Below are 26,576 nucleotides of genomic sequence, written 5' to 3' on the forward strand. Positions count from 1 at the left end.
ACTAATTCTTAATGCATACTTTAAACCAATCAGAACTTTTTAATTTAACTTATTGTTACTCAGTTCAAAAATATGTTTAAATGCAACTTAATGTTTGTTATTCTCGAAACTATGAAACTATGATGCAATTGTTGCTCTTGTGATCATCTCTCATCTTTTGAGATGATTACAGATCATACACGTGTATGGTTTGTCTCGAGCAATTGAATTTAAGAAAGAGGGTGTGAAATAAACACTAGTATCCAAGACAAACACACAGTGGCAGTGACCACAAGCACTCATGTACCAAAGCATTTAAATCTAAAGAAGACAATACTCTCTTCCATACTGAACATCCACATTGGAGCGAATTGGGGTTCAGAAACTGACACACGTGACCCAACGGAGCCACTCTTCTTGTCTTTCTATATCTTGTGATCGGCAACGTACATATACAACCCGTATAGGGTATTGAAGATTTACTTGAGTTTGAAAATATATAAATCCTCTCATGGCAATGTTGGCAAGGTAAGGACTGTTGCCTCAAAAACCAATATAATTGGAAATAACATAGCACGTACAATCACATAGTCCCCCTCAACTTTATCACCTATATACTGTATTCATGCGAATTCCTTCATGTCGAGAACTCAAGTTTTGCCTAGTTCTACAGACCTAAAAAGAATTGAAAGAATGACGATAAATATTTTTAAAACTCTCGCAGATAGGTTTGGCTCACCTAGGGACTTAATTCATATTAACACGTCAAACTTTTACCGTTACATGAGGCTGGTCTAGTGACTCAATTAAATCTGTAAAATTTCGAACACACCAGTCAGACTGTGCTGCAACAGAGGCTCGTAACTGCACTCCCCCATAGCAAATGAAAATATCTGCTCCTCCAGGTCTACGCGCCTTCATGTAATAAATAGTAATATGAGCTATTTGATACTCCCTTGAGGATCATTAATTGATGAGATAATCGATCAACAAACATTGCTTCAGTATTTATGCAAGCACACAAGAGTAATTTATAAAATTACCTCAAGGTCTGTAGCTCCATCGCCAACCATAACCAGTTTTTTATAGCCAAATTGCTGAACAATATGAACATTTTAGGCAAGCAATTTTGATCTAGCTGTAATCCTGCACTTCTAGGAAAAGAGGTACTGAAGTGATGTGAAAACACATTTTGTATACCTGCTTGATTTGTGCAATGGCTGCAGCTTTTCCACCAATTCTTGAGGTAGGTTCTTCAATGTCAAATCCTGCATATTGTCCCTCTTCATCAAACATCAATCTGTTGGCGAAAATCCTGTCTTCTGGTATCTGTAAGATATCTGCTACAGGCTGCAGAAAACAAAAACAAACACATTAAATTATCAGTTCATTAAAAACACAAACAATCAATCCCCACAAGAACTCCAAAAAAGGACTACTCCACATTGGCCACCATTCCCCACGGCTGCTACTAGCCTTTCCTTCTCTGCCCAGCCCCTTGCTTCCTCTTCTCGACCTTGTTCCCCTCCTCCTTTCCACACGCTACTGTAGTTCGCATTTCCAGTGTTTCCTCCCCTCTCCACTGTCCCTTTTTTTATGCGGCTCTCCCGTCCGTCAACCTCCTTGTGCAGTCAGGCCTGTGGCCTTTCCACCATCCCTGGGAGGGGTTATGTGCCCAGGGCCCTTTTTCTGCCTAAAGGCAGCTCTTATCTTCTCAATTAGAAGCAAAGATCCTTAGCAAGAGCCAAAATTTAGTAAATTGCAAGGCCATTGCCTTTTTTCAGGAGGGGCACAGTTTTAGGCCACTCTCTCAACTGATCCACCTTCATGACCAGGTCTACATTGGTCTCTATCTGATTGAGATGAGGCCACATAGACAGACCCTACTAAGCAAATCAAACAACACGATGTGCCTGTGCCACAGAGACAGATAGATTGAGCACAGCGACATGTCACAGATTTTAAGCATTTGAGTCAGGCCCAGGACATATTGGACTGAAGGAGGACCTAGCTGATATGAGGGCACAGTGGATCAGTGGGAAGAGATGTGGAGCTGTTGAGCTAAAGACACAAAGACCATGCACGGTGCAGGCGTTGACAGAGCACACACAATGGAGATTGAACACAAGTGCTACAATGAGAACTTGAACAGACACCAACGTTGTACCGGATCCAAAGGATGTCTGGTATGTTGACAATGGTGCCACCTAACACATGAAAAACAAGCGGGAGCAGTACAGCACCATCAAACCGGTGGATCCTAGGTCATCATCACAATCGGTGACCCCTCAAAGTGTCCGGTAGAGGGAATAGGCAGTGTTCCCTTCATCATAGACAAAGCTGAGACCAAGGTATGGGTTGAAACAGGCCCCAAGGGCATGGCACAACAGCATTGATGAGTATTTTAAATGGACCTGACTGTTTAAAAGTCCTTCAGACATCAACCTATATCTCTTTTGGAAGAAGGTAATTGAGTCATGCTTATTTTATAAGTTGACAATCAAACCTTTACACAGGTGATAAGGAGGAGAAGATCAAAGAGATCTAGGAACTCTTGAAGGAAGAGTTCGAGATGACAGACCTTGGATTACTGCATTACTTTCTTGGAATGGAATTGCTTCAAGACAAGAATACCATTTTCATCTCACAAAAATGATGGAGATTGGATTACTGTGTTTCTTTCTTGGAGCTAAATCGTTCAAGACAAGAATGGCATCTTCGTCTTCATCTCAAAAGATTATGAGCTTACAAACTCATGAAGTTTATAAGCTCTTAGCTCATTATTGTAGTCATATTTATTAGGACAAGTAATTAATAATGTAACTTATGAGATAGAATTACATCCCCTCACACGAGGGTACATCCAGTTTTTCATGTAAGCCACGTAAACGAGAAATTAGATGCCACTGAGAGCTTAGTTTTCGTTGAGGAGCTTGTTTGATTATCGGATCTGTGAGTTGTTAGGACTTAGCCTGGTATGAGCCTTGCAGGTCAGGTCAACTCTATGAGTTGACTTCTTTGGTCAACCATATGGTTGACTTGGGGGCCATAGAGGCCACCTTTTGTATTTTCCTCTTATCCATTCGAGCAGTACTACGTTTTGCTCCAGCTGGTTGTTTGCTTCCCGCACTCCACTCCCATTCCATTGCTTCCTGCACCCAACAGTGGTATCAAAGCAAGTTCTCTTGCTCCTACCTACCTTCCCTCATGCTCTCCCATTGCTCCTACCTGCCATTTAGCTCCAGCTCAGTCCAGTGCCTCATTTCATCGCCAGATTCCTGTTTCTTGAGCAGAAAAACAGTCCCGCAACTGTGTTTTTGACTTTTGGAGGTCCGATTTCAACGTTTTTTGAAATTTCTGAGCTGCCCGCATACAATCGACCTTGTCCTGCACCATTTCGACCCGGCGGAAAAAATGTCCGTACAATTGTACGGACGGCCGTACGCCCGTACGGAAAGGTGTGCGATGCTGTCAAGAATCTGTACGACTTGTCAAAAGATGATTTCGAGCATTTTTCAATAGTTTTTGGAGGTTTTTTTCTCCAATCTGGACTCTTTTCAATCATTCGAGCCTTCCTGCAGGTGCTCCAACCTGCTCTAGCACCATTTGGCTGGGATTCTCTCTCTCTTGACTCAGATCTGCCTGGTAGAGTTGGATTTGAAGCTGTTCACCCTCTTTTCATTGAGGTGATTTTGCTCTAGAGATTGGGGCTTTTGTGTCACATTTGCAGATTTTGCAATGACATTTGCTTCTTTTGATCACATTTTGGGGCTTTTGCAGTATTTGCCCTATTTTGACCTCATTTCCACTCCGACACCGGGGATTTTGGATCTATTGCTGACAGATTGCAAAATATTTTTAGATTTGCAGGTTATTTTGTCACATTTTCTTTATTTCAGCAAAATTTGGGCCTTTTGGTCATTTGCCCCAAATTTGATAGTTTTGCCTTTCAAAAATTGGGAGTTTTGTCAATTTTGTTGAAATTTGCAGTGACATCGGCTTGGTACAACCAATTTTGGGCATTTCGTAGACATTGACATAAAGGAACATTGACATTGTCTTGGAATTGCAGCACATTGAATCACATTTGCAACTTGCAGCACAATTTGGGGCTTTTACCAATTTGCTCTCTTTTTGGCATATTTGCCTGCTCAGAATTTGGGGCTTTTGTCAGATTTGTTGTCCATTGCAATGACATTTGCTTTATTCACCTCAATTTGGGTATATTATGCATTTGCCCCTTGATTTGGGCTTGTTGTCTCGTCAGATTTGAGGCACACAACCTCCATCTGGGACATTTACAGCTCATTGATCATTGGATACATTTACCCCTTGTTTTGGGCTGATATTTTTGCAGGACAGCTATCTTTGGCAGGGGGTCCTTTGATCGGACAGATATTGTTTTGCAGGTCATTTTTTTGGGGACAGCACGTCCATTTAGCTCATTGTTTGAGCAGTCAATTTTTGGTTGGTCACTGCCTGACATTTGCTGTCATTTCTGGACAGCCAGCTCATTTTGCAATGAAAGCCTTGAGGCTACTCTTGAGCAAACATTTTTACCTTTAGGAATTTATTTTTGCCATGGGAAGCAACGATTGGATGGGTATGTTCTCAGCTGAGGACAAGCTCGATGGACCCAATTATCCCATGTGGTTATACATGGTGAAACATTTGCTGGTTGCTAGAAAAATTCGAGGTATTGTCTCAAGATCAAATCTTCAACCTTCCTTTGTAGCATCCACTTCTGCTACTGCTACTGCTACAGCTGGTGCAGCTGCTACAACCACTTCTGGATCTACTGCCACCGCTGGCGTAGCTGTTACAGCCACTTATGGATCTACTACTACTCCAGCCACACCTTCTAAATCAGAACAGGCCAGATGGGATGGTAGAGATGCCCAAGCACATTCTATCATTGCTTTTTCAATCAAGAGACATATCATTCCTCACATTCGGTTTTGCAAAACATCAAAGGCTGCATGGGACACCTTGGCTCACCTTTACCAGGTTTGCAGTGAGGCAAGCGTTGCTTTCTTATGCAGGCAATTGGAGAATGTCAAAATGGAAGGAGGACAGCATGGATGCATACATCACAAAGATCAAGGATTTTCAAGAGCAGCTCATTAATGTGGATGAAATTATTTCAAATGCTCAGGTAGTGTCCACGACACTCAATGGACTTCCTGAGTCCTACTAGGGGTTTGCTACTACATTGAGGTTGGTTGCCATGGGCAATCCCAACACTTATACTTTCGACCAACTTGTTTCCCTTCTCCTACAAGAAGAGCAGAGTGGCACAAATCGTGCTGCTTCTCAAATTGCAAATCAGGCTTTTGTCACTAATTAGAAAAATAAGGGAAAGAACGGGCAAAATTACAGCGAACCCAAGCCTTATGGAGGCTCATCTACTGCTGGACAGTCATCTAATTCTACCTCGCCTGATGCAAAGAAGAAAAACAGCAAACGTTGTAATTACTGCCGGAAGCCAAGATATGACATTTCTGAATGTCGCAAGCGCATCGCTTCTAAAAAGAAAAAGCAGCAAAAGGGACTTGCTGTCACTATTACTGCTGCTACCCCAGATCATGGTCATGAGGCGGCAAACATTGCTCACTATGAGTAAGCTTTCACGAGGTAACATGCTAGTGGATCCAAACCAGACAGACCCAATCATTCATAAAGGAATTGCAGCAAGATGTTTACTCCTCAGCCCCCATCTAAAAGTGCCCCGGTTAATTCCTGACCGTCTTCTGGTTCTGCCTGATAGACTGCCAATTCTTTGATAGACGTCTAATCATCCTCTACCCAAAGTTTCTTTGCTAATTGCTTTTGGAACCCTAAGCATATATACGTATACATGTATGCATCTCTCTCTCTCTCTCTCTCTCTCTCTCTCTCTCTCTCTCTCTCTCTCACACACACACAAAGTGTGGATATACTATGTATACGTATACGTGTGTGTGCGTGCGTGTGGCCAATACCTCCCCTTCAACTTCAAGATCGCCTACGCGACTAGGTGCTTGTTTCGGACTTCACTGCTCAACGTCCTCTTCCTTTGACTTCTCTGATGGTTACCAGTAAATACAGGGTTCTCTTGCCTCTCCCTAGAGTACAGCTTGGGCAAACGATGTGTGGTCTGTCAGGAGGACGTGAAGCTATGAACCGTGACTAACTTTGGCTTAGGGGGCTAGCCCAAGGGAAGCGACACTTCCTAGAAGTCCCTAGGTGCACACTAGGCCTACTTGCTAGGGGCAAGGCAAGGTTTAGAGGGGTCTTAAAGTTAGGCCCAAGGAAACCAATGTTTCATGGGTTAGAAGGGTTAGGACTTAAGTGTGAGGGGAAAACCAATGTTTCATTGGTTTGTGTGGGTTAGAGCATTAATGAGGGGACCACGTGGCAGCCGCTCATGCACACCTATCCTCTTCCTGCCTACTATAGAGACAAATTTGGTGGCTGAATCTGTAATTTCAGATTCCCACTTATGGCATGCAAGGTTGGGTCACCTCAACTACAGAAGCTTGGTTAAACTGCATTCACAAAACATGGTGGTCGCTCTCCCACCCATGCATGCACCGGTTAAGCATGTTTGTGAGGGATGCTTGTTAGGCAAAATGCATCGTTTCTCATTTCCAAAGGATGGGACAGTTGGTGCATCCAGAAAGCTTCACCTTGTGCATAGTGATGTGCGCGGGCCGATGCGGACAGCATCTCTTGGGGGCTACCTTTACTTTTCTACCTTTGTGGATGACTACACCAAATTTGCTTGGATATATGGCATGAAGGCCAAATCTGATGTGTTCCCATGCCTCAGACATTGGCTTGCCATGGCTGAAAATGAATCAAGGAACAAGCTCCTTACTCTACGCGTTAACAAGGGGGGAGAGTACATGTCCCGTGAATTCTTTGATTTTTTGGCAGCTCGGGGTATTATTCATCAATGTACAGTGCCTTATACTCCGCAACAGAATGGGCTAGCAAAGAGGAAAAATCGGTCAGAGATGGAAATGGGCAGGTGCATGCTCAAAGGAAAGTCTTTGCCAAATAAGTTTTCGTTGGATACTGTCATGTGCTCCAACTATGTGCACAATCGGGCACCCACAAAGGCATTGAAGACTATCACACTTTATGAGGCATGGCACAGTCGCAAACCTGAAATTTCTCATATGCCAATTTTCAGGTCATTGCCTTATGCTCATGTGCCATCTCAGCTGAGGCACAAGCTTGAAGACAAAGCTGTAAAATGCATATTCATTGGTTAAGCGCAGAGAGCAAGGGATACAGGTTGTATCAGCCCAGCACAGGAAAGGTCATTGTCAATAGGGATGTTGTATTTGCTGAAAATGTGCCTTTACTTTGGCTAGAATGCAAAAAACAGCCTACTATTGATTCCTCAGATGTCTTTGATACATTGTTGCCTCTCTTTCAGTCGCCCACAGATACAGAGCAGCCAGTGCAGAGTGTTGTGCCATACACTTCTACCAATGCACATCCTCCTCCAATAGTTCCTGCTCAGCCTGATATGCCTTTAGTTGATGGTCATGCTATTGAGCAGGTAGTTGCACAGTAGAGTGATGTCATTAAACAGCAAAAATCAGTCCCGAGATGGGTTTTAGACATACTCAGGGACAGCAAACAAGCTGAGCCTTTGCCAGCCCGCACTCGAGGTGCGCATAAACATATGCATGGCAACTATTTGGCTGTAGCTTTGGTTGCTAATGCTTGCAATGAGGAACCTTTATGTCACAAGGATGCCTTTGATAGCAACGAATGGATGGATGCCATAAAGGCTGAGCTTGAATCCATTCATGCCACCAACACTTGGGATTTGAGTTACTTGCCAACAGGCAAGCGTGCCATTGGCACAAAGTGGGTCTACAAGGTGAAAAGGAAAGCTGATGGCAGTGTTGACCACCTCAAAGCCCGCTTGGTTGCAAAGGGATATGCACAACAGCACGGCATTGACTTTGAGAAGACCTTTGCTCCCACCTCACACATTACTACTATCAGGTGTGTTAATGCTATGGCATCTCATCGGCATTGGGAGGTTCATCAGCTGGACATCAAGACGAGTGCCTTCCTTCATGGTAATCTTCTAGAAGAGGTCTCTGTCACTCAGCCACCTGGTTTTGAACAATTAGGTTCTGAAAATATGGTTTGCCGGCTCAGAAAAGCCCTCTATGGCTTGAAGCAAGCACCCCGGGCATGGTATGCGAAGATACATGCACTTTTGACAGCCCGTGGCTTTCAGAATAGCCCCAACCGAGGCCACTCTTTATGTCTGAAAGAGTGCATCAGAATTTTTAATTCTGATTTTATAAGTGGATGACATGCTTATCACTTGGCCACATATGGAACAAATTGCAGATTTCAAGGCTGATTTACAGCAGTCTTTTGCCATGATAGATATGGGCCGGTTGCACTATTATTTCGGCATACAATTTGCATATGTTGAAGGGGGTATAATGATGAGTCAGTCCAAGTATATTGGACAGCTCCTTGATCGCTTCTAGTTCAATGATTGCAAGCCAGTTTCTACTTCATTGGAGCCTGGCTTTCGTTTCTCTCGGAGGATGGAAGTCCGCCATTTGATGCATCCCTTTAGCAAGCTATTGGTTGCCTCATATACCTTTGTTATACCCGGCCTGATCTTCAGTATGCCATTTCCTAGCTCAGTAGGTACATGCACAAGCCTAGTATGCAGCATTGGCAAGCAGTGAAGCGGGTCTTTCGATACTTGAAGGCCACGCAGCATTTGGGTTTACTCTATGGTTCAGAGGCCCCAGTTGTTTTGCATGCATTCACGGACAGCAACTCGGCAGGACGTTACGACACTAGGGTGTCACACAGCGGCAACTATTTTATGCTTGGAGCTTCATGCATCTTTTGGTTCAGCAAGAAGCAGCCTACAGTTGCCACATCCAGTTGTGAGGCTGAGTACAAAGCAACTTTCACAGCTACAGTAGAGTGCGTTTGGCTTCGCAAGTTACTTGCAAATCTTGATATCATTCAGCCCGACTCTACTACGATCTACACAGACAGCTAGAGTGCTTTGGCAGTTGCTAGAAACCCAATGTTTCATGTGCGCACAAAGCATATTGAAGTCCACTATCACTATGTTCGAGAGTCACTATCTGGTGGAGACATCCAGTTGACCTCTGTTCCCACCGAGGACAACTTGGCAGATCTTTTCACGAAAGCTTTACCGTGTCCCAAGTTTGAGGCATTTCGACATGCTTTACATTGGCTCCTTTTGTTACATGAGGGATCACTCTGTACATATCATAGGTTGTTATATCCCTCTGTGCAACCATGATGTAGTTTCCAGGTATTCTTGAGATATTTCTAGGATACTTCAGCCATAACATGGAGGGGGGTTTGTTAGCACTTAGCCCTGGTATGACAATAGAGGAAAGCAATGTTTCCAAAAGTTTTACTTATGGTGGAGATTCCTTTTCAGCCTGTTTGGGCTGTGTTATACAGATCTACATTCTCTCTTCTACCTTTCTCTCACGCATGAATGTTTCTTGGTTAAAGACTGCTTCCGCTTTGTGCATTACATGCATGGTGAATTTCTCTCATAGTAGTATGACGGGGTATTTTTTCAGCCGCAGGGCATAGATATGCAAGAGTACAGCTCTAACTTCAAGGGAAGAGATGGGTCAAAATGCATTCAGACCCACAGAAGATAGTAGAGATGACCATGATCTTTTAGCTTAGCAGCCCACATCCCATGAGCCCCGTCCACAGGAGATGCTAGAGGCTTTGAAGGCTCTCCCAATGCAAAAACTTCCACAAGAAGCTAAATATTCCCTTGCCTTCTTTTTACAATTTTGGGACGTGCTAGGCACTCTAGTTCGCATAGCATTCTGGAAGATCTTTAGCTCCAGACAGATGCTCCATCCCAGCCAGGAATTGTGATCCAGCAAATTTATCCATAGTAAATCAATATCCTTTTGATAAGGTGTATGGCTGGGCAGACCAGGCCTTCTTGCAAGGTACCATAAGACAGCCGAGCATCTGTCATTCATCTTCAGAGAGGGACTTGGAATGCTTTCCTTATTTGTTGTACTTTGTTTCATGCCTTTTACCTAAAGAGAGATTGGCCAGTGGTTAGATTCCAATGTCTCCTCCATTTTATTTATTTTAGGTGTGTTGCTTGTGTGCTGATTATCAGATAATATACCACACCTGTCCCCAACAAACTCTTGCATGTTTTAACCCACCCCCCACCCCCAAGCGTCATTGAAACGATGTGTACGATTACATATCTGCAGATTGAAGCAACCACAAAGGGCAAGCAAATGCTCGCCCAATGTGTGTAATTCCACCTTTATTCTTTGAGGTTCTATTCATTGCCTTCCCTTCCTCGTCCTCATCATCAATTTCCCATCTAAAGTGTCTTTTTGCCTTCGAGTGTTATGAGTACCTGTTTGCATCCGGTTTGGGCATTGAAATTCCTTGTTATGATGACTGTTCCTTCTTTTGAACATTTATGAGGTCTTATACTGGTGGTCCCTAGAAATATTACCATTGTTTTTGTAGATGGGAAAGGTGAGGCATAAAGCAGCAAAAAAGTAATACATTTGCCAACTTGTCAGTTGTAATACACACAGAGAATGCCAGTCAAAACAAGAAGAGCAGTTAACCGTGATGCTAATGACCAAAACAGGCATTGAAAGGATTTTCCTGCTGGCTGTCTATGAGCATATCTATCAGCACTGATTGCAGAGAGACAATACAGCGGAACAGTGAATGCACTGGAGTAGAACAGTGGATGCACTGGAGTAGAGAAAATAATTGCAGGGACCAAATGCAATGGAGCAGTAGATGCATTGAAGGAGAAGAATAAGGGGGGCAAAGCAAAATTTTAACCCCTTCACATGGGCCTTGAAACCAGCAGGGAGGAAATCTACCGGTTAAAGGATACTTTCATGAATCTCTAGCAAGAAAACATAGACTTAAACGGGCAGAACATGAAACTAAAACAGAATGTATCAGAAGGAATGTCAACATTGGTAGGGTTTGAACACTAGAGAAAAACATTGAGGTAATAGTTAATAGAGGATGCAAGAGGAAGAGAATAAGCTACAGACAACAGAGAAGGGGCCAATCAGATCATTCTCTCAACATTGGATGAATTATTGAAGTCCATGTTTGATGAGATAGCTGCATATGAGAGGTACAACATAAAAAAAGAGAGATCTCAAACTCAAGATCATGGGCCTAGTAGAAAGAGAGAAGAAAAACCTTGATGTTAAAGAAGGAGAAAAGAGCAGGCATGTCAGAGTGAAGTTTCAACATAGTGAGAAAAGACAAAAGGTAAGACAAACGGGTCCTAAACATAGACAGCATCTTAAGGGGCAATCAATCTAGGTGAATCAAGACCTCATGAAGAGCCAGTCCTTTAAAAAAGGCGAAATTTGAAATAGTGGGAAATGCAAAGAAGGAAGGCAATATGCCATACATCAAAGGTGGAAAAGCAGCTGTAATGGACAGGAAAATTAGAAAAGCAACACAACATAGGGACTGGAGACCCTCAGGATCAAGATAAAGAATGATTTGCACTCTAGAAAACTACATAGAAAGGGCAATTCAAAAGTGCACTACAACATCAAAAACACATTTCAATAGCACCTACAATCCTTGTCAACGAATGCAGATATCCTGTAATTTCTGATGCATGTGTGTGTGTAATGCGTGCGTGTGTGTGTGTGTGTGTGTGTGTGTGTGTGTGTGTGTGTACACACATTCATGTGAAGCTCCAAACATTGTGTGCACTTCCAAATCAAGAAAATATTTTAATGAGGATCCAATTTAACATTCACGTCCATCTCAAAGCAAGGAATCAGGATGGCATATTAAGTCATTTAGCACAACATGAAACACTCTACAGACACAAAACCCTGAGTATGTGATGCTTACGGACCTCCAAATAGAGCACTTACATCTATCATTTGCCGAAAACCCCCAGAAATAAGATATACTGCAGTCCCTTGAGATCGGAGCTTCCCAACAAGTTCTTCAATTCCTGGATTAATCCTGCACGATGTTGTAGGAATAAATTGGTTGGCGCCGATGTTTTTCTTGCAACAAAGCATCCGCCAACTACTAAATGCACTTTAAGAAGACCACTGAAGTGAATGAAGGGTCCCTCTTGAATCAGATAAAAATGTGGCTAACCCTGGACTTTTGTGTATCTTATGAGGGTAGCCCATTAGATTCATATCATTTGGCTTATTCAATGCTTATCCTTCACTGGCACTCTATGTACTTGCTTTTCATTGAATTCAATCTACATTCTTGCTGTCTATTATCTGCATTACCAAGTCTGCTTTGGGTACATGATAAAAAAATAAGAAACAAATGATTCTGGTTTTTCTATTTCCTCCTTTAGCCTCTTGCATCAATGCAAATCACTTTTACTACAATAGGTTGTTACAGTCCTAAATCAGGCCCCAAGAATGAGCAAACATTTAATATTGAACATCCTATAAGTATAATTTCCAGTTTTTTAAAGGAAATTCAAAATTTCTCATTAGCTTACTTTGGTGGACTGCTAGCCAGGAAATTCTCCACATCATGTAAAGAAGGCTTGAACAAGGACAGCCTTGCAGAAAGTGCCTCTTCAAAAGGAACAGAGCCACCCATAGCCCTGCGTTGAGATCGAAATTAAAACACTTCTAAAAAACTTTTACTGGGGCATCCAAAAATGCTGAAAGGACATTTTTGGCAGAGGCAAACAACAACACTCTCTTACTACAGCTATTACATTCAGGAAATCACAGCAAATCTTTCCAACAAAATATGCATTAAACAGAAAAACTGGAATATAGCTTTAATTCAGGATTTGGTCTTCAGAGCACTCCATGAACAAAACCACAGACATTACAATCAGACAAGCTGAGCTTTGGAATACCTGGACGTCCAAGCTGCTACAGCTTCACCTGCACCACAAAATTTTCCCAGCTCATCAATGCCCTCGTCCATGCAGACTGTGCTATCAACATCAAAGCAGACAGCATCCGCACTCCGCCAGATTTGTATAACAGCTGCATCCAATCCAACAACAGCTGCGTCATTGCCAAGAAGGTTGTACCCTTTGTCTCTTATTCTTACTTTCATTGCAATAGAATCCTCTCTCTCTCTCTCTCTCTCTCTCTCTCTCTCTCTCTCTCTCTCTGTGTCTCTCTGCATGCGTGCGTGCGTGCGTGCGTGCGTGTGTGTGTGTGTGTGAGAGAGAGAGAGTTAGTGTGTGCGTGCGTGGTGTGTGTGTGAGGGAGCTGAGAGCTTGCTGCCCTGCATCTGAGACTTCCTGCTGCTGCAGCCCCTTCAAGCGCCTCCTCCACGCCTTTGTCCTGGTTTGGCCAGGCCCCAATGCTAGCCCACTATCAACCTGCAGCCCCTTCTGTCACTGGTCGTCTTTTTTCATGCCCTTACATACTCGTTTTCCACACCCTTTGTAGTCGCAACTTTTGTTCTTCCTGTCGTTTAGGTTTTCGTTTAGGTTTTCTGCTGTCCTGATGGGCTCCTTTCCTTTGCCATCTCTCTTGCTGCTCCCCGTTTGGGTGTGCCTGAGTGTGTGGGTATTGTGTATTTAGGTGACTGTGAGAGAGAGACAGGTTCGGATTTCTGCTCGTCTGCAGCACTATTCCGTATATACATTTTCGCCAAACTTCAGTCTTATCTCTGTTTTGAGATACCGTTGGCCAAGACTAGAGAAGGAACTTTACGTAGTTGTGTATGCTCTCAAGGTTTGGAGACACTGTATGGTTCCAGATTCATTGTATTGACTGATCATCAGTCAATAAGTATGTGTGTGATGGGACTGATTTGATGGGGAGAAAGGCTAGATGGGCAAAGTTGATGCAAGACTTTGATTTTGAAATACGGTATCGGAAAGGTTCCTTAAATAATGTAGCAGATGCTGGTAGTCTATCATTTATTTAGATATCCTCTGATCTATTTCTTGAGATATCCTCTGATCTATTTCAATCCTTGAGAGGGCTTTGCGCAATTGATAGACACTTCAGTTTCTATTGGCAAAAGGTCCAAGATGGGAGCTCCATGATTGACCAAGATTCAAAGATTGTGCCACCTAGGATAAGGCAGCATGAGGCCAATGGGTGATTCAGAAGGGGTGGTTGTTCCAAAATGGAAAAATTAGTGTGACGGATTGTCAGATCTTAGATCCTAGATTCACCGGGAGTGTCATGATTGTGCCACCTAGGATAAGGCAGCATGAGGCCAATGGGTGATTCAGAAGGGGTGGTTGTTCCAAAATGGAAAAATTAGTGTGATAGATTGTCAGATCTTAGATCCTAGAGTCTCCGGGAGTGTCATGATGCCCTTAGTGCAAGACACTTAGGCATACACATGACTATCTCTGGCGAAGCACACTTTCTATTGGCCTAAATGAGGGAATTTATTGAGAACTATGTAGATTGCCGAATTTGTCAAGCAACGAAGGCTGAACGCTTACAAAGCGGTCTATTACAGCCGTTTCCTTGGTAATAAAAAGGAAAGTATTTCCATGGGTTTTATTACTGGTTTGCCAAGAACAAGTAAGGGTCATGATGCCATATGGGTTACAGTAGATTGTTTGACAAAGATGGCTAGATTTTTACCTACTAGATCAACTGTTATTGCAAGTCCATTGGCTCAGCATTTCATTGACCAATTATTTCGACTGTATGGTTTGCCAGCTGACATAGTCAATGATAAGGACTCAAGTTTTCTGGACACTTATCTTTGACAAGTGTAGGTACGGTGAATATGGGAGCAAGTACAAGAGTGATAAGCCGTCACGTGAACTAGATTGAAAAGAAACGAAAGTACAAGGTACTTGAGGATAGACCCTAGGACTAAGTGTCCTAGGTGTCACATAGGACTAAATGTCCTATGTGGCATAAAAGGCACTAAAACACTAAAGTGCCTATAACTATGCCTACAAGGCACATACCAGCGCCCCATAGGGCATCACTACAACCGGGAGAAGATGACCTACAAACCCCCCTCCATGGTATGGGCTGAAGTATTCTAGAAACGTCTCAGAATACTTGGCATTTTCTGGTCATGGTGGCACATGTTCATCCAAAAGGATATAGCCACCTATGAATGTACAAGGTATGTCAGATCATGTAACAAAGGGAACCAAGTGTAAAGCCTGTCGGAAGACTTCGAACTTGGGACGAGGAAGTGCCTTTGTAAACATATCTGCTATGTTGTCCTTTGTGGGAAGGTAGGACAACTCTATGTCTCCTATTGACAACCACTCTCAAACATAATGATAGTGAACTTCAATGTGCTTGGTACGCGCATGAAACACTGGATTACGCGCAATGGCCAAAGCACTCTGGCTGTCTGTGTCGACCATAGTGGAGGATGTCTGGCAAATACCTAGATCTGTAAGTAACTGTTGAAGCCAGACACATTCTACTGTAGCAGCGAAGGCTGCCCTGTACTCAGCCTCACAACAAGATGTGGCAACTATTGGTTGCTTCTTGCTGAGCCAAGAGATACATGAACTGCCAAGCAAAAAACAATTGCCAATATGTGACTCTCTGGTGTCGGAACAACCTGCCCAGTCACTATCAGTGTAAGCATGCATGGTAAGTGAACCATGATCACCATAGAAGAGGGCTAAATCCTGAGTGCCTCTGAGATATCTGAAGACTCTCTTCACTGCTTGCCAATGCCGTGAACTAGGCATGTGCATGAACCTACTGAGCTGGGATACTGCATACTGTAAGTTAGGTCTAGTGTGACATAAGTAAATGAGACATCCAACAGCTTGCTGGTAAAGAGTGATATCACATGGTGGGCTCCCATCATGAGCTGAAAATTTGAAGCCAAGGTCCACTGGAGTAGAGATTGGCTTGCAATCCTCAAACTGAAAATGATCAAGGAGCTGTCCAATATACTTGGACTGTGACATCATGATACCCCCCTCAACATGAGCAAACCGAATGCCCAAATAATAGTGTAGTTGTCCCATGTCTGACATTTCAAAAGCTTGCTGCAAATCAGCCTTGAAAGCTGCAATATGCTGAGTATCGGAGCCCATGATTAGCATGTCATCCACATATAAAATCAGCACTAAAAAATCAGATCCACTCCCAAGGACATAAAGAGTGGACTCTGTGGGGCTATTCTGAAAACCAAGGGATAGTAAGTGAGCATGAATTTTGGCATACCATGCCCTGGTGGCAATGACACATCTAATAGTAGTAATCCTGGAAGTGGGAGCAAAGGTCCCCTCAAAGTCAATGCCTTGTTGTTGGGCATACCCTTTTGCAACAAGACAGGGCTTTGTGTCGATCTATGCTTCCATCAGATTTCCTTTTTAATTTGTAGACCCACCTCGAGGTGCATTAGCTAAGGAATGAAACAACTGTCTACAAGATGTGATGTGCTTGGAAGCACCACTATCAAAATACCAAGACTGAGCATCATTAGCAGTAAAGAATGCATCAACTTGGGAGGGATCAAAGGAGCAATGGACAGCCCATGCCCAATCATCCTGGAGAGCATGTGCATGTGAGGCATATGCGGGCTCGTGGGATTCAATTGCACGTGAGGCATTAACTGTCAATCTTGCTTTCTTTTATTCCGAAGCAATGTGCTTCCTGCATTCTGAAATTTCATGCCCAGGCTTGCGATAACACTTGCATCTTTTCTTCTTTGACTTATCTGCTGTATTTTTAGATGCATTGGAGGAATTGCCACTGTTAGGCGCATATTTAGGCTTACCCATAGGCTTGGAAGCCTTGCCTTTTCCTGTCTATTGTGAAGCAAATGCATGATCAGGAATAATAGCTTGTCTATTAGCACGACTTTGCTCTTCCTGCAAAAGCAAAGTGACCCATGGCCACTAATGGAAGGGTTGTAGCAAACCCTTGATATGTATCTGGCAGTCCATTCAATGTGGTACTGACAAGCTGAGAATTTGACACCACCTCATCAATATTGGCAAGTTGTTCCATGAGGTCCTTGACCTTTGTCAAGTATGCATCCATAGAGTCACCTTCATTCATACTGACTTCCTGCAATTACCTTCTTAAATATGCAACACGTGCCTCATTGCGAATCTGATAAAGAGAAGCCAATTTGTCCCAAGCATCCTTTGCTGTCCTACAAGACCGGATGTGTGGAATAATGATTGTCTTGCATGATAAAGCAATACAGGAATGTGCATTTGCATCTCTTGCATCCCATCTTGTTTGTTCCTAAGTTGGAGCAGCAGCCGGGGTGCTAGAGGATAAAGCATCCGGAGGAGTACCCTCTGCAGAGGGACCAGCAATAGGGGCAGCCACTGTAGCATTGGCTGGCCTCAAATCACCATCTTCACAAAAAATGCCAAATAGATCATGATTGTTGCCAGCCATTGCAAATGGGATACCCTGAAAAGAAAAGATCTGAAAACACAAAAGCCTCAAGGCTATCACTGCAAAGAGCTGGCTGTCCAAAAAATGACAGCAAATGTCTGCAAGTGAATGTCCTGCAAATTTCCAGCCCAAATCAAAGGGCAAATGCAAATTTGACCCAAATGTGACTGTGTCGGGCAATGTTCACTGCAAAAAACAGCAAATCTGGCAAAAGCCCCAAATTTAATGAGAGCAAAGAGGCCAAAAGAGGGCAAATACAAAAAAGCCCCAAATTTTGCTGAGATTTTGCAAATGTGACCCAATGTCTTGCAATCTGACCCAATGTCCTGCAAATGTGACTCAATGTCCTGCAATCTGACCCAATGTCCTGCAATCTAAACAAGAAATTGTAGACCAAATCCCAAAGCTCCAATGTCTTGCAAGAAATTACAACCAAAGGAAGTGAAAAGAACTGAAAGCCCCAAATTTGCCAATGTCCTACAAAAGTCCCAAAATTGCAAATGTCTGTAGATGACTGTAGTGAGACCCAAAAAGGGTTATAGCAAGCAAGAACCAAGAACCTGGTTCACAGCCAATGCCAAAACAGGTACGAAACCTGTAGGTAGATTCGCACATGTACGAAACACCCGGAGCAAATACAAGCTATATGGTCAGCTATTCTGCAAGTACGTGTGTACAGAAAGCAGGTACAAGGTGCTGACGGCTGATCTGTAGGTATACCTGTACGGTAGATCATACGGAGAGCAGGTATGTTGTATGGAATCTGTACAGTGCAGGTGACCTGTACGAAATGTGTACGAAAGACCTGTACGCCTATACGTACAATTGTACGAAAGTATGTACGTGTGCATGTACACCTGTACGGAATAGATACTGTGCACACCTGTACTGAACAACTGCTATGCAAGTACGATTGTACAACACATGTACGACGCAAGTAGCGTTGTACGACGCATGTACAACGCAATTACGATTGTATGGCACAATTGCTTTGTACATAGATACTTTGTATCGCACATGTACTTTGTACGACGCAAGTACGTAGCTGTACGACAGGACGTGTTATTTGCACGTTGTTTGTGCACGCGTCCGTACAATCATACGGACTGCACAGATGGAGGCGCAAATTGATCTAGGAGCAGGGAGCAATGCAGGTCTTGGGACGGGGGAGCAAGTCCTAACAACTCAAATACCACTGTAGGTACGGTGAGTATGGGAGCAAGTACAAGAGTCGAGAGTGATAAGCCGTCACGTCAACTAGATTGAAAAGAAACAAAAGTACAAGGTACTTGAGGATAGACCCTATAACTATGCCTACAAGGCACATACCAGGGCCCATAGGGCATCACTACAACCAGGAGAAGATGACCTACAACAAGTTACTCTCAATTTGAGTTCTCCTTTGAATATTCACAAACTGATGGCCAGAAAGAAAGAGTAAACCAGGTATTGGAAGATATGGTTCGTGCATATGTTTCCAAGAGACAATCTTCATGGGCACAATATTTATCCATGACGGAATTGTTTATAATAGTGCAAAGCATTCAAGTAGCGGTTTTAGTCCTTTTATGCTTATATACGGATTTTCCAACCTAAGTCATCAATAATAGTAGGATTCAAGGGAATCAAGAACGATGTTGCAAGAACAATTCTGCAAGAGATGCAAGAGACATAGCAATTTGCCAAGGAGTCTATTAGAAGTGGGACAGATTTTATTATAATGACATCATCCAACGCAAGAGTTCTCTGAAGGAATGATGGTATATTTGCAAGTTCCCAAGGAATCCAAGAGCTTAAGTACTGGTAAGGTTAAGAATTTATCCCCCATATACTGTGGTCCATTTTGGATTGAAAGAAGAATAGACAAGTTGCATATGAACTAGAATTGCCTCCTAATGTAAGAGTGCATCTAGTTTTTCATGTCAATAGACTTAAGGAATTACTGGGTGCAGCTTGTAACTCCTCAAGAACTTATAGAGTTGATGATTTAACCTTTATACCACATGAACCTGAAAGAATCATTGGATTTTGTCAAAGACAGTTCAAACACAGGACAATCACGGAATATAAGATCAAGTGGAAGGATCGTGTTGAGGAGGATTCTACATGGGAGTCATTGCCTACCCTTCAAAGAGAGTTATTGTACTTTCTTATGAACGCAAGAGAGGAGGGGGAGTATGTCATGTGCATGGATTGTATCTGACGTGTGCTTTGTTCACCCAAGACCAGCTCAAGGAGCTTGGGGAGGCTTACGGCTAGGCAGGCAATTCTAGTGTTGACTGCAAGGGTGATAGAGCTTGAACAGATAGCTTGTGGGCAGTGAACGTTTTGAAATTTTGGGGGAGTCGCATCTATGAGATAAGGGGGACCGACTTGGTGGGTACAAACTGGTAGCTGTGTGGAAGAGGGAGATTTGAGTCCAAATCTCCACCAATGCCATCAGAACAACTACATTTGTTCTCTTTTTCAAATTTGGACAGCAGCAGGTTCAAAACATCTGCAACAGGTCAACAGTTCGTAGCAGCGGGTACGACAACTAGACTGGGTCAGCTGACTGACTGCTACGTCAAATCTGTGGGCGTTGGTGGGCCAGTGAGAGGGGGCTTTTAGTGCCCTATAATAGACCCATTGTGGGCACATCCCTCAGTACAATGTAGGGCAGCAACAAGCAGAGCTCAACCAGAAGCAGCTACTGAAGCCTATCAATGGAGGCACATGGCAGTTTGGATTCTGGAGGTAATCTGCATCAGAGAGTGCGGCGTATGAAGCAAAGATTGCTTTAGGCATAGGTACTTTTTGAAGCTTGTTGAGTATGAATTTCTACATCTTTATGAGATCTATGATTCTATCATTGGATGTACATATGTGAGGTCTCTCTCTCCACTCTAAAAGTGTTCCCTTTCTATCTCTCCTTCTAAGTGAACAGTCTGAATTGAGATTAGTGAGTGTTGTACTTTGATAGAAAACTAGATTAGTGAGTGTTGTACTTTGATGATGTCTTGTTTTTTCAGTTGGGAACTGCAAGACGTTCATTTACACATTGTATTAGCTTTGCTATATTCCAAACAATGTAAGTGTGTTCTCCGACATGGTATCAGACCCAAGGTGGTGAGCTTCCTTTGAGGTAAAGCTAAATCGCATTTTCAAAAAATCTGCTTCGAGAAGACAACTGAAGGTGAAGGCCTTTGCTCTAAGAAAGAAGGTGATTTCAATTCAGACGGTGTGCTATGTGACCCAATGATGAGGCTTGCAGTAAGTGCAGAACGGTCCAGAGGATTTCACGTCATCTGCACCTTGCCATGGGTTCCAACTCGCTCAATCCAAATTTCAATGAGTCTGGGAAGCTGAACAGAACGAACTATCCTTATGAAAAGTGAAGTTTCATACTCACCTAGTGGCCAAAGAAATTTGAGGGGTGACGGAAGGCACAGAGCTGAAACTATTGAAGACCTCAATTCCACAAGATCTAGGTAGCATGAAGAACTGGAACGTAAAGGAGCTGGCAGATATACGACATGTGAAGCATGGAAGTGTTGGAAAGGTCACCTCCCCATCTGTAAGCCCCCATATGAGGAGAGCATGGGGGGGGTGAACCTAGGGTTTGAGTGTCTGTCACATGGGCATCTGATTGGATGCCATGTGGGCAAGAATCAAAGAGATGAAGGGTACCTTGAGGTAAAATGGATCTGCAGCAGCAAAAGGCAAAGCAGAAGGAACCCGGAATAAAAAGCAATCACATGGCGCTGACATCTACAAGGTGTACGGCTCTGTACGGAACTGGGAGAGGGCTTGGCAGAGGAGCAGTTAGGGCTTCCTTGGGCCTTTTCCCAGGAGGTCAAGGAGACCTAAAGAGTGCTGCAGACTTAGCTCCAGGGAGAGGCTGAACCTAGACTGTCTTCTAGGGCAGAAGGCTGCTGAGATCATCATCTTCTGGAGCAGCCATTCACAAGCAAGTTGGAGCAGTGGAACAGGGATCTGTGTGCTGCAGAAAAAGCTTGGCAGGGGCTGCCCACCTAGGCTGATTCACAGGCAGTAAGGTGGAGAAGACCACACTAGACGGAAAGTCTACAGACGCTCGAGGTGGAGCACGCGAGTTCGAGTCTAGAGATAGCCAGCAGATAGGAGAAGGACCTTGTGGTAAGATCAGAGGACCACATCATTGGTGGGACTCTGGATCTGTCTCTCTTGTATTGTGTCCATAGTTTTGGACGGAAATATATATATATTGGTGGTTTCTCTATCTAGCTGGTTCATTGTCTATTGATGAGTCTGCACATCTATTGAATGCACATAAGTAAAGAAGTTTGTGATTCCACACCCACACCGCACACTGTGTGAGCTCCTGGGCATTACTATAAGTCTTATGCTGCGTGTACCCTCTGTTGGGTATTTTATAACATGGTATCAGAGTCCAAGTAGGAGGCTCACAGGTGTGGGAGCCTGAAGGGAAGGACCTTGCTGAAGGACGACCCTGAATCAGAAGCTCTTGGGAATCGACTTCCACGACTAGAGGATTGTGCCCTTGCGAGAAGGAGGGTGACTCAAGTTCAGTCAGGTGCGTTCAGAATTCTGGTCTACTGAAATTGAGTTTGGTTGACTTTGCTGTGTGGTATAAACAGCAGAGATGTCGACCTCTACAGCCTCTTCAGCCCCTGCTTTCCCTTCCTCCTCCCCCAGTTTTCTCTCTTTCACTATCCCTAACTTTGGAGAGTCTGGGAACCTGGATAGGACTAATTACCCGATCTGGAAAGTGAAGATCCGGAGTCATTTAGTGGCTCGGAAGTTGTGGAAGCTGACCACGGGAGAGGAGTCGAAGCCAAAGGACATGGTGGACAGGAAAGGGGAGATACTCATGGCAGTAGACAGAGAGGAGCTTGAAGCTTGGGAAGACAGAGAAGCCCATGCCCTGGCAATAATCATAGGGACTACGGCGGACTCCATTCTTCTGCATATCCAACTGGCCGAGACGTCAGTAGGTGCTACCAAAGACGGACTTGTGTACCACGATGGTGTGCGGAAGCGGAACCGGAACCAGACTTGGTGGAGCAGGAGCCACTAGATGAAAAGCCAGAAAAAGATTTCGACGCCGAAAGGTTCCAGAGGACTACAACCAGGGAGTTACTGGAGCATCGTCATCAACGTGTAGGTATTGGACCAAGATGTGTCGGTGAGAGGGGGTGTTGGAAAGGTCACCTCCCCATCTCTAAGCCCCCATATGAGGAGAGCATGGGGGGGTGAACCTAGGGTTTGAGTGTCTATCACATGGGCATATGATTGGATGCCATGTGGGCAAGAATCAAAGAGATAGAGGGTACCTGGAGCTAGGATGGATCTGCAGCAGCAAAAGGCGAAGCAGAAGGAACCCGGAATAAAAAGCAATCACATGGCGCTGACATCTACAGGGTGTACGGCTCTGTACGGAACTGGGAGAGGGCTTGGCAGAGGAGCAGTTAGGGCTTCCTTGGGCCTTTTCCCAGGAGGTGAAGGAGACCTAAAGAGTTCTGCAGACTTAGCTCCAGGGAGAGACTGAACCTAGACTGTCTTCTAGGGCAGAAGGTTGCTGAGATCATCATCTTCTGGAGCAGCCATTCACAAGCAGGTTCGAGCAGTGGAACAGGGATATGTGTGCTGCAGACAAAGCAAGAATTGTACTATCTATGGCAGCACACTTCTCATGGTCCTGCTGGCAAATGGATGTTAACTCAGCATTCTTAAATAGATATTTCAACTAGGGAGTCCCTTTGGAGCAGCCACCTAGCTTTGTGCAGAAGGTACAAGAGCAAAATGTTTGCAAGTTTCACAAAGTCACTATGTGGACCTAAGTAGGCACCCAGATTGTGGACACCAAGAAGATGCTTTCTTTCAAATATTCCACAAGAAGGCGGCTAAATCAGATCCAATCTCTTTAATTGCCTGACTCATGTCATTTTCTATGTGGATGATCTCATCATTATAGGCAATGATCAGGGTCTCATAGAGCCAACATCATTCAAAGAGTCTAACATGACAAATTTGGGACATCTGAATTCTTTTTCTGGCATGAGAGTGTCACACCATACTGGTGCCATTATTATGAGCCATACAAACGATGTTAAAGGCTTATTGGAAAATTTTCGCATGCAAGACAGGAGCATGATTGAAATTGGATGTTGATGCGGGTGAGTCAGGTGTATATGCCACTTTGTACAAGCAATTAGTGGACAACTTGATTTATATCACAACCTCTAGACTTGACATTTCATATACAGCAAGTTGTATGAGCCCATACATGGCACATCCTAAGGCCAGCATTGGCTGCCAGCAAAAAGAATCCTGGAGTACATCAAAGCTACCAAACATTCTGTAATTCTTTATGGCAATCCAAAACTCTACAAATGCAAGGGTTTTGTAACAAAAAGTGGCCAAGTACCAGATACAAACAGTCCACTACAAGCTACATTTTTCAGTCATCAGTAGCAATACTTTTTAGGTGAGCAATTGTCTTCCACTGAGGCAGCGTAAATGGCAGCAAATGCAATAGTATGTGAAGCACCTTGGCTTCAATGATTACTTTGTAAAGGATAACTTGTTCTTGAGAGAGGAATTGGTGATGCAAGATGCAATATCTACGCAAACCTTTGGTGATCCTGAGATGGCGCCAGCTAATTTTGTGGCAATGCCATTTCAAACGGAGGAAACTTAAGGCAACCTTGCAAAGGATATTGCAATTCAAAGATACGATGCATGAACACTCCAAGCTTTCCTAATCGGCATTTGAGTCTTCTAGACGGATTTTGTGAGAGAGCTGGTATGCCCAAGTGCCTTCCCTTGGCTTCTTGACTGACGAGTTAACCCCCTTCCACTACAGTCTAGGTCCTTAACCCCATGATTAGTTGCGATCTCCTGCTGCTACCCTTTACATAAACTTTGATCTGTCATACACTCCACCTCTCTCCCAACGATTTCTTGAGTCACATTCCTTTGCATTGCTCTCGATTTCTTGGTACATTAGTAATCACTCACATTCCTTTGCATTCCTCCAGATATTAGTTCATCAGCTATCTATAGTGACAGAGATACAGATGCATCCTCATAGCACAGGGTTTATATCGGCTTTGTCACTCCCCTTGACGTTCAGGCACCACGTGATTAGGAGCTTTACCATTTTTTTCAAGGGCGCCTAAAGTCTTTTGTTCGTGGTTCTCCTAACAACAAGGGTTGGCATACCTCATTGTGCTTATAACTCATCATCAACAGTCCTCCCTCAATTGCTATGACGGACGGACAGACGGATGGTCCTTCCAACTCGTCCCCCACATGAAGTTCCTAGCTGCATGAGTGACTCGTATCCACATTCAACGGACTAAGCAAGAACATTCCCCACACAGATTACGACATTTGCTGTGTCCAGAGCACTTACGCAAGGAGCCCGTCGCGAGATCTCACCACCACTCTAAAAAAAGTGCACGGCCCAAGCCACCTAATCGCCTCAAGATTTCCTAGCATTCAAGAGAGTGCGCGCCCCCATCTAACCGATAGCCTGATTTGCTCTCGCATCATTGTGTTATACACGTCCTAGAATATTGAGTACAGTGAGGAGCTAGATGCAAACCTTGACAGAGTTTTCGTAGGTTGCATCAACTTGCATGTAGATTAGTATATGTATCAGGCTATGGTCATTTGGACCTTTTGTGGACGTTAAGAAATCTCTCTCTCTCTCAAAATAAATGTTGGATAATTCAAGGCAAAAACCAAAGGGGAGAAGAAAGGAGCCTCGTGAAATGTACAAATAGAAATAGAAGAATGCAGTAACCGACCTTCGAGTTGGCAAAGGTATAAAGTGCAGAGCCAGACCACGTTTCGGGATGATTGCACTTACACGCTTAAGCATGTGGAAATCCGTTGTTTTATTTTCTCTATGCTCTTCCTATACCGTCAGCCAATTAACCCGCTACAGAGCGGCACTCAAATGCGAGACGGATCTTCGCAATGAAGAGAAGGAGAAGAAGATGATACCTGCGGATGGAGGAGGGCAGGGAGAGTTGGAGAGGGGAGGAGGATGAGCGAGGGGGGGGGGGCTACGATCAGGGGAGCGCATGGAGGAGGCAAATGCAGGGCGAAGAGCAAAGGAGAGGGATCGGGGAAGGGGAAAGGAGGAAAAGCGAGGGCAAGAGCTTAGGGTTGGTTGTGCAGCAGCGGCAGCAGCAGAAATGCTTCTTCTCAACAGCAAAGCTTCCATGGTACCTCTCACAAGATGAAGCTAGCACAGCAATAAAAAAAACAGAGCTCAAAAACAACGAACGAAGCTCACAGCGCTCCAAAACAACAAGACGACAAACAGGAAAGTGCACGTAAGATTTTTTTATTTTTATTTTTATTAAATTTCCAAAGGCTTGGGGGGGGGGCCCTTTTTTTCTTTTTGAGTGGTTTTTGGGTCCCACGTACTTCTTTGTCTCTATCTTTGCCCCACAAGTTCACGCACGACGGAGCCAAATACACCCTCTCACGTCTCTCTCTCTCTCTCTCTCTCTCTCTCTCTCTCTCTCTCGCTCCCTCTCTCTTCAAAAGTGAGTCCATGTACACATGCATGCATGTGTCTGTGTAGCAAGCATATGCATGCATGCATGTGTGTCTTTTTACTCACACACTATAAAGTGAGAAGGGGGATAGCTCTGAGAGAGAGAGAGAGAGAGAGAGAGAGAGAGAGAGCTCTTAAACACACACATAAAGGAAACTTCTTTGTGTAATAGGTACATTATAGAGAGATGTACAAACCACTGTGTGTGTGTCTCTATCTCTCTTTTACACACACACACAAAACAAACTTCTTTGTGTGATAGGTACATTATAGAGAGATGCACAAACCTCTCTCTCTCTCTCTCTCTCTCTCTCTCTCTCTCAAACTTCTTTGTGTGATAGGTAAACCTCTCTCTCTCTCTCTCTCTCTCTCTCTCTCTCTCTATATATATATATATATATATATATATACTCACATAAACAAAATTCTTTGTGCTAGGTGCATTTTACATACTTATTCAATTTTGAGTTAAATGTTCATCACTTCTCAATGGGACATTTCTTTCTCTAATACTATGCCTCATACCAACTACATAGCAATGGTGTGATGGACCATGCCTAGTAAGAGTACTAAAAGTTGTTGGGTTGCCCCAAAGGAGAGTAGTGGTGTCCATAGGGCAAGACTAGCCACGAACTACAATGCAACTAATAGCTAGC

The 26,576-nt window shown here is 43.8% G+C and overlaps 1 protein-coding gene across 2 annotated transcripts; it reads right to left on the minus strand.

Moving 5' to 3' along the window:
- Positions 1 to 357: 357 nt before the first annotated feature.
- On the minus strand, positions 358 to 25,656 carry PSP (3-phosphoserine phosphatase). 2 transcript variants are annotated; one of them, XM_087372567.1, is made up of 7 exons: positions 25,359 to 25,656; positions 12,896 to 13,028; positions 12,524 to 12,631; positions 11,925 to 12,018; positions 1,180 to 1,329; positions 1,023 to 1,076; positions 358 to 894 (listed from the first exon to the last, which is right to left on the minus strand). In XM_087372567.1, exons 1-7 carry the CDS (start codon positions 25,579 to 25,581, stop codon positions 745 to 747), a joined length of 912 nt encoding a protein of 303 aa, XP_087228693.1. In that variant the 5' UTR covers positions 25,582 to 25,656; the 3' UTR covers positions 358 to 744. The 2 variants fall into 2 exon arrangements, with proteins under 2 accessions (XP_087228693.1, XP_087228694.1); XM_087372568.1 differs by lacking the exon at positions 25,359 to 25,656 and adding an exon at positions 25,222 to 25,315.
- Between the last annotated feature and the right edge of the window lie 920 nt (positions 25,657 to 26,576).

Source organism: Dipteris shenzhenensis, chromosome 3 (assembly GCF_047967505.1).
Source record: "Dipteris shenzhenensis isolate YYH24624 ecotype China chromosome 3, Dip_SZ_1.0, whole genome shotgun sequence".
In the NCBI taxonomy this organism is placed as follows: domain Eukaryota; kingdom Viridiplantae; phylum Streptophyta; class Polypodiopsida; order Gleicheniales; family Dipteridaceae; genus Dipteris; species Dipteris shenzhenensis.